This window comes from Melampsora larici-populina (assembly GCF_000204055.1).
Source record: "Melampsora larici-populina 98AG31 unplaced genomic scaffold MELLAscaffold_17, whole genome shotgun sequence".
NCBI lineage: Eukaryota > Fungi > Basidiomycota > Pucciniomycetes > Pucciniales > Melampsoraceae > Melampsora > Melampsora laricis-populina.
In genome coordinates this window covers 1,093,793-1,102,186 of record NW_006768781.1, presented here as the reverse complement: position 1 = coordinate 1,102,186, position 8,394 = coordinate 1,093,793, and the positions used below count along the sequence as shown (strand labels likewise).

At 38.0% G+C, this 8,394-nt stretch overlaps 4 protein-coding genes across 4 annotated transcripts; all 4 read right to left on the bottom strand.

The window, feature by feature from the left end:
• Positions 1–288: 288 nt before the first annotated feature.
• Positions 289–1,328, bottom strand: MELLADRAFT_71858 (uncharacterized protein; the record flags this gene model as incomplete). The annotated part of the gene is made up of 5 exons (XM_007409751.1): positions 289–578; positions 662–719; positions 798–835; positions 926–1,010; positions 1,116–1,328. 5 exons carry the CDS (start codon positions 1,235–1,237, stop codon positions 468–470), a joined length of 414 nt encoding a protein of 137 aa, XP_007409813.1.
• Positions 1,329–2,449: 1,121 nt separating this feature from the next.
• On the bottom strand, positions 2,450–4,073 carry MELLADRAFT_71857 (uncharacterized protein; the record flags this gene model as incomplete). The annotated part of the gene is made up of 5 exons (XM_007409750.1): positions 2,450–2,990; positions 3,084–3,260; positions 3,439–3,659; positions 3,757–3,806; positions 3,917–4,073. The coding sequence occupies 3 exons, from the start codon at positions 3,613–3,615 to the stop codon at positions 2,694–2,696; spliced, it is 651 nt and encodes a 216-aa protein (XP_007409812.1).
• A 100-nt stretch (positions 4,074–4,173) lies between these two features.
• On the bottom strand, positions 4,174–6,331 carry MELLADRAFT_86280 (uncharacterized protein; the record flags this gene model as incomplete). The annotated part of the gene is made up of 5 exons (XM_007409749.1): positions 4,174–4,227; positions 4,268–4,556; positions 4,634–6,052; positions 6,119–6,203; positions 6,301–6,331. 5 exons carry the CDS (start codon positions 6,329–6,331, stop codon positions 4,174–4,176), a joined length of 1,878 nt encoding a protein of 625 aa, XP_007409811.1.
• A 244-nt stretch (positions 6,332–6,575) lies between these two features.
• MELLADRAFT_86279 (uncharacterized protein) lies at positions 6,576–7,220 on the bottom strand (the record flags this gene model as incomplete). The annotated part of the gene is made up of 1 exon (XM_007409748.1): positions 6,576–7,220. One exon carries the CDS (start codon positions 7,218–7,220, stop codon positions 6,576–6,578), a length of 645 nt encoding a protein of 214 aa, XP_007409810.1.
• Positions 7,221–8,394: the final 1,174 nt, after the last annotated feature.

Below are 8,394 nucleotides of genomic sequence, written 5' to 3'. Positions count from 1 at the left end.
ATGCAAGTATTGAAGAGATGGTGAACTGATGACGAGATCAAAAGTTTAAAACAGAAGTACCAGGAAACAACAGAGTCTTTATGTCTATGGTACCGCAGGTTTCTATGCTTCAAGCGTGTGGTCATGACTTTTAGTTCACAACTAGTTAATGTTTCCTGCGTGTTTGAACTTTGCAGTGGCTTTGGGTCAAATCCCTTTGCCTGTGAGATTGAGTGAGCAAATCACAAGGTGTGGGGAGTCTATCAGCATGGAAGTTATGACTACTGGATGCTCCGGTGTCAGTTCAACAATTGACAAACTTGATTCTTTCTATACACTATATCAAAGAACAGGAAACAGAGAATTTCATGAATATGGAGTTTGCTACAAGAACAGAAATGTGAAAATTCACGTATGTAAAAAGAAAAATTGTCCAAAAACAATGAAAGACATGACAAGGTAACTAAGTAGTATATATTCCGAGTTCTCTAGAAATCTCCGTGAGTATCACAATGTCTACCAGATCCCTTTTCAACTGAAAGAACTGTAGGAACTAAATGGTGATCATAACTCGTCTCAGGGATAGCCATTGCTCCATACTGAAGAAAGAAAAACAAGAGATAGAAAATCAATATTAGTATTGTGAGAGTAGTTGAACAAATTGAGTTTGATGACAACATACCCCATTTCCACAAGTCCTCAACACCCTATCTAAGGCTGCTTGTGCGCCTTCCATCGAGCTATCATAGAAATCAATCAATCAATAATATCAGCAAACCAAATTACTTGATTGAGGAAAGTGTAATATGATGACTCACAACTTGAGGTTTTCACCATTGCCGGTGTAAACATGAATCTAGAAAAGGAAGAAAAGAAAAAATGAAAAAGTCATCAGGTTAATTTTCGGATCATTTCACAACGCAGAATTTTTGTCAGATGATTGTACCTGACATGAACCACATGATTTTTGATTGTCGGGTTTGTCTTGACTGACGAAGCCATGGTGGTCTGTGTGATAGGTAGACAAGGCACTATAAATCGAATTTTGAAAGATTACATATTCAGAAAGCAGAAAAAATTATGAATCAGAAGAGAATCTAGGATAAATCAAACAATTAAGTGCTGCAGAAAATTACTTGGTACAGTCCTCAATGGTCACCGCGCCGGGTTGTCGACAATTGGAAACTGCCACAGTCATTGCAGATACGGAATAAGTCATGATCACAAATAAGACTAAGCTTTTAATTGAAGTAAGCATGATTGAAGATGGGATGCGTAGAATTGGAAGCAGAAGAATTAAAATTTAACAGATGGTTATATAAATTGGTAAGTATTGAATGATATGTTTGCTGATGAGGGGTGATTGGAATGATGAGGAGGGCCGTTTGAAGCGACCTTTATAGCTAAAGAAATGCTTTGAAGTCGTAGAAATCCTCAGCAAAAATTTAGTATCTCATCCCCCCGCGTCATATGATCTGCTCTGAGCACATCCGATCCAAAGTGAGAGGCGATGCAGACAATGTTGCATCTGAAATCATACCCATTCCCAATATATGCATTTGATATCTTTACCGTTCCCAATGAAGGTAAACATTTCCAAATTGATGAATTTTGTTATGGAAAATCTTTACATATTCAAATACTTTTGTTTATTAAAGTTGCGCTCTGTTTTGTGCTTTGTTTTTTCTCTCTTTTGAGTCTCTAAATTCCTTTTGTCAAAGCTTTTCACTTATATCATGGAGTTCTTTTATTTTTCATTTACACCCTTCAATCATTTCACTCTATACCTCTTAACAACCTTCCGATCACCACAACACCCATAGGAGGAGTCAGTGACCTAGGTATGATATTTGTATATTTGAAGCATTAAAACTCCGAATTATTGATAAATCTCCTACAGCCCTGTGTTGTGCTGCAATCACCGAATACAAACCTGTGTTGGCCTTGTTTACTCATGCCCAACCAAATGTTACGATTTCTCTGTGCACTAATTCTTCTTGTTTAGTTGTTCTGTTCTTGTGTTGTTCGTGTTGCTGCAATAAAGACGCTTAGTTCTCAAATTGTTGCAGACGACATTCTGCAAAAATTGAAACTCCAGTTCTCGCTCCGCGCGGGTCTCGATTGAGAAGGAGCTCAGCTAGGAGATCATTAATGCGAAGTTGAGATTTAAATAGATTTAAACTGCACCCGGTAAATCGGAACATGGCAGTGCACGACGTACACAGTTACAGCCACCAAACCTCACCAAAACATGAAAGCTATTTAGGATATCCCATGAATTCATCCAAGGCCTGCGAGGTCAAAATCTAGATGGCGATGCACACATGCCATCGCCATACAAAGCTTTTCTCGATAACTTACTCTATCATCAACAAAAGGATGTACCAACTCAAATTCAGAGATATTCAATTCTCTCAATTGCCCAGAATCCAGATCAGCTTTAGGGCTTGAGGATCTTATATGAACAATGAACGCACAGCAACCAACTTAACAATATTACTTATCCACTTTACTATCTACTTCTAAAATAAATCCAAAATAAATCCAATCAAAAGACGACAAAGTAAACCTCAAAATCAATTACAAAATGTAATACACACACACAACATTTTATTCTTATAAATTATCAAAAAAAAGCTTTTCCTATATAAACAAAAACAAAAACAAAAAAACCGAATAAAATATTCCCAAAGAGAAAAGAAACCTAATATAAATCAAGATTTTCCAACGATTTTTTTATTTTTCAATTTAGCCAAACCCAATGCTCCAGCTTCACCGATTTTTTCTTCTTTACTTTTACTTTTACCATTCTCATTACTCTCCATTTGATTTTCTTTTTCTTTTTCTTCAATAGTCTTTTGTTTATTTAATTTCTTTCCAATTTGTTGTTGATAAGTAATCGAACTAGATTTAGATGGTCCAATCGTTTTTCTATCTTCACGTCCCATATCAACTTTTAATCCCATTTGTCTTTCTGATAATTTATTAATCTGTTTCGTATTATAATATCCCTATTTGATTCAAACAACATATCATTTTGTTTCATCAGTTTTTTTTCCTGTAAACAATTCAAAAAAAAGGTAATGAGGGTAAAAAAAACTTACATCTAAATCCGAATGTTTAAATTCTAAAGGATTTATCATTCGAGTTTTTGAAAGTGGATCGTTGATTCTCATATTGATATTCATCAATTCAATCGGACTACTATCTTTTTCAAATCTATATTCTTCTTTAATCTCTATCTCTTCTTCTTCAATTTCTTCTTCTTCTTCCTCCTGTTTCTGTGTTTGTGAAAGAACCATTTTTGAAATAAAGAGATAAAAAAAATCATTTAAAAGCATTGGTCAGATCAAATTGAATTCACATCTTTCCCATAAAACTCAAGCCACAGTGAACTATCAAGACAACTCCAAATTGACTGATCCACTCTTTGAAAAAACTTGAAGAAAAAAAACTGACTCTATATCTTTCAATAGCTGATAACCCAGGATCTCGACCCTGAATCTCAGATTTGATCACCACAGATTTTCTTTCAATTCTCATTTCCTCATCTTCCTCATCTTCACCTTCATTTTCTGATCCTTGTTCATCTGCTTCTTGGTTTTGAAGAAAAGAGACATCATCATCTTCTACCATTGTAGTTTCTTCATAAGATTTATAAAACGATTCATGTTTTTTGCCTGATCAAGATTTCCACCAAACCAAAATCAAATCAGTATCCTACTTCATACACTTTTGAATCACAAATCAAAAACGATTGATGATCATCAAGCTTACCTAACTCATGAATCGCACGTTTCTTTTTCTTTTTCAATTGTTCCTGAAACCTTTGTTGAGCCTTGACATTTTCAATCTCATCATCATCTTCAGACTCAGATTCCGAAATCCCACCCCCATGTACTCCAGCCTGTTTTTTCCTCAACTTACCTTCGATAACCTTTTCGATATCTCGTTGTTGTTTTTCTTCTAATTGTTTTTGTTGTAATTTTAATAATTCTTCCAAGGCTTCTTCTCCTTCTAATTTGGTATTTTCATCTCTTTCATCTTCTTTATCATCTACTAATGCTTCATAAATCGATCTGGCCGCTTCTGAATCTCCATCTGAATCTGAATCGGATCCTCCTCCTGTGTCTCCTCCAAAAGCTCCTTCTTCGTCTGATTCATCTGCTTGATCTGCCATGAAGTTTTTGAGATTCAGTTTCCTGGATTTCTTGACTTTAGTCGATTCTTGTACCACCGTTTCTGCCTCTACAGTATGTTTCTTCATCAACACCGAAAATGCATCAACTGTTTTCCCTTTGCCTATCTCTTCCTGTTCTTCCTGTTCTTCTGCTTCGTCATCATCGTCATCTGCAAGTACGATCCTACCTACTTTCCTTTGAACACCACTTGTAGTAATAGGAGAACCTTCTCGATCATCACCATGTCGTTCAATAACTCTTGGTAAAGATGGTGAACCTTCAATCACCAATTCTTTTCGTAAAGCAAATGGAGTTCTGGCAGCTACACAATCTTGTGAAAAGAGTGGCGAATCTGGTGGTAGTTGACCGTGTGATGGCTTATTCTGTGTCAATAGTCTAAAAAGAAATAAATTGAATCGTTAAGAAAACATTGAAAATTTCAAGAAGACGTGAACTAATCAAAAATGACTCACCCTCGATCATTGATATACTGAGCTGGTTCTAAATCTCCTACAGCTTCATCTTTTTGTCCTCCTAACATCATTATCATCATGTCCCTTTCTCTTTCTTCAGGTAAAACATTCACTTCAGGTAACACACAAGTTGGTGCAAATCCATCTTCATCTTCTTCACTGATACCATTCTCTTTATTCTGTTTCAATAAGCCGATAGGTGGTTGACTTATACTACCTTCAGCTTCGAATAGTTGAGTAAAATTAGTTTGAGATTGTTCGGCTGTCGGGTTGAGTTTCTTAGTGGTAGTAGTAGATCTACCAAAGCCGGGTAAACAATCTTCATTCTCTTCAAACCCAGGTAAAGGTGATGGATTATCATCAAGATCAAGAGTATTGGTAACGAGCTCTTGAGGACAAGAGGAAACTGCTCTAAAGCCTGTCAAATCTATCGGGGTAGCGCTTTTGAGTGACATTGCTTCTGGTTCAGGAGATTCGATCACCCGTAGCTGTCGTCGTTTGGTAACTTCGGCAGGAAGCTCATCATCAATGTCCATATCACGAACAACTTGTCCACCACTGGGCATATCTTCTTCCATCTTATCCTCCTCCTCCTCTTCTTCTTCTTGTGCTTCGTCTTCCACTGAACCCACCTCACTACCACTTCCCAATTCATCACCCTCTTCATCGTCATGGTCACCATTCCAATCCTCATCGTCCTCTTCCTCATCATCCTTCTCGTTCATCTCAACATCATCATCATCCTTCTTCTTCAAGATATCCTTGATATTCAATTCCACAGCAGCCACAGGTTTCTTCGAGACACTAGCCGATTTAAGACCAGTGTGGTCAATGAATTCTTGCTCTTTCCGTTTACGTTCCCTAGCACTGTCTAAAGCAGATCGAGTTTTCAAATCTTCCATAAATGTAAGATTATGATCCGTCCTACGATCTGAAGTCTTAGCTGAAACACTTCTTTCGGGTCCTGCTTGATGTGTTGAAAGTCTAAGCGAGGAGCGTGAAACAACAGGTTTGATAGCTGATCTAACTCGCTTCAAGGCTGTTGGAGCACGAGAGGTCATAGTGCTTTTGGATGGGAAATCTACCACTTCTAAATCTGAATCTGAGTTATTATCTTCAACTTCCTGTTCTTTTCCTTTGCCTTTCTTATCATTCTTTTTCGGTTGTTCTTCTATTGGTTCAGTTTGTTTCGCTAAGAGTTCTTTTTTTCGAGTTTCTAAAAGTTTAAGCTTGTTCGAAGTCCGGGAAGGAAGTTTGAGTGGTTCTGCAAAAACTTGATCGAGATCTGGTAAGTCGTCTTCATCGTCGTCTGGGACTGGACCATCAGTCTTTTCAATGGTTTCTAGACTTGAAGTGGATGCTTTCTTAGATGACTCTTGGATTGGCTCTGTAGGAAGAGATTGGTGGTTGTTCGATGTCCTATGAAATAGAGTATCGCTAGTATAAGCAAAATGAATGGAAACGGAAAAACAAGACTATACTGACTTCTTAGGTTGGGCGAGTTTCGAAAAGATGGCATCTAGTGAGGTACTAGGCTGTTTACAAGCGCCAACAAGTTTGACGTCTTTCTCTGTAAAACAAGAGAGAAAAAGATTAGCAATTCAATGCAAAATTGTAAAAATTTTGTATCTTGTTCGACTCGAATGACTGATGATTTTGAAACTTACTACGTGTCAAAGCGGCCAGATGTCGATCCATCTCTTCCTTTGCTCGTTTGTTAAGACCCTAACCGAAAAATCGAAAAAGGGTCCATCAATAACCTTTTTCGTGTATCGATTCAAAAGAAAGTCATACCTTGGCTTTCTTAGTCTTGAGTTTCTTATTTTTAGGCGTTTCAGCTTCTGATTCACTCCCACTGACCAACCTCCTCTTACCAGACTGATTTTCTGTACTTTCTTCTTCTCCCGGTGTATCACAATCGGCTTGAAGAGAAGCCTCAGCTTCAGCGATTGCGCGTCCCCCCCCCCTCTTCATCAATATAAGTAGGATCAAAATTCAGGTAAAAAGTCATCGTCATCTTGACGCTGAGGATCCAGTGTTGGGGAGGGGGACTAATAGCTTTGGTATTAGGTTTAGGCAGTAATTGATCTTCTTCATCTTCATCATCTGAGTTACTAATTCGGATTCTATTTCGCGTATGATTTTGTTCTTTTTCGACGGGAGGTCTAAGTAATGATGGAGACAAATCAGGCGGAGTAAAAGGACCATGACTAGAAGGAGAACCAGTAAGGGCAGCAATTGATTTTGAAATTGAAGTAGGTGGTTGAGTAGTAAAATTACTTTGTGATGAACATAATCGATTCATTGTGGATCCAGTTTGATCATGAGTTGTAGAAACAGTAGGAGAAAGTTGAACTTCTCCTTGTGATGATGGTATGGGTGGTAATTGATCATCATCTAAATTATCTATTTCTGCTAATTGATCTTGAAGACTTTTACGATTGAGGAAAGGTAAAGGAGAAGTCGGATTTGATTCTTCTGATTGTTCTGATTGATTTTGATTGATGATTTGAATCGGTGGTTCACGAGGTATTCCATAAACTGTTTTAGCTCTTTTGATAATATGATTGGGTGATGTTGGTGACATTTTGTTGTTTTCTGATTTAGTTGAGAATGAGAATGAGAAATTGAAAGGCTAACTTGAGTGAGAATGAGTTCAGATTGGGTTTTTGTAAACTGATCAACTTCTCGGATTCTCTTGACGCGACGCGACCCGGGTCCCGACTCACTCTCTTTCTGGTACCGTGACATGTCTCAACCCATCGAGTCACCTGCCACTGCCAGACTCCAGTCACAATTGTCATAGCGCACTCGTCACTCATCAGCATTTTAATATGCCACCATCAACAAAACCATTGTATCATCCGTATCATCCGTATTCAAGAGTGGAACTTCAGCGCAAGAAAACGTGCAAGGTCATACAATCAATCTCTACAGCGACAAGTTTATGAAATAAGAAAGTTTAGCAACATTTGACTTGAATTCGAGCACAAGATTCCCTTCAAGAATGTGTGTATGATCTCAATCCAAAAATGAAACATGACGATCACAAAGTGAGGACCATACAATCAGGCCTTGCGTATTGTCCACCTCGTTTCTCACATATCTCAATCATATAGAGCCACTAGCGGAACATGAGGCTATTGACAATACTAAAAATCACGACATTGTAGAGATGCAAGGACCGAGCAGATGTGTATGTACGCACTTCGACAATCGATTTTTAAAGGTGATGATGATCTGGTGTGATTGCTTAGACTAACAAGGTTGAGGGAAAGTTGAAAGTGATCGATGGATTGTGTCATTATCGAGTCTAGACTCAGTGTATGAGATGAGCCACTTTTCAGGTCAACTCGTCACAATCTTCAAGTCCATATCGAGAAGATCAGTGTCAACATTCAGTTATGTGTATCGTCGTCTGCATGAGTTTCATTTGTGCAGGAGGTTCATCATTCAAAAATGCCATGACTTGAACATGAGCTTTTTACGAAACGTGTGGTGACGTGTGTGACCATGATGAAGAACAGTCTAGGGATGACGAATCACACTACTGCGGTCTCAAGACTTTGAAAGCAAGTCGCTAGGGAATATAAACCCAATCCAGAGTTCTTAATTTGGACTGACTGGCTCACGACATCTTTCAAAAGTAAAATGTCATTGGTTTTAGCTTGTGTGAAGGATGTATACGTTTAGCTAGATAGTATGGAAGTCAAAGACTTTGGCCCCTTGATCGTAAAATGGACATGGCGATCGCTGGATCT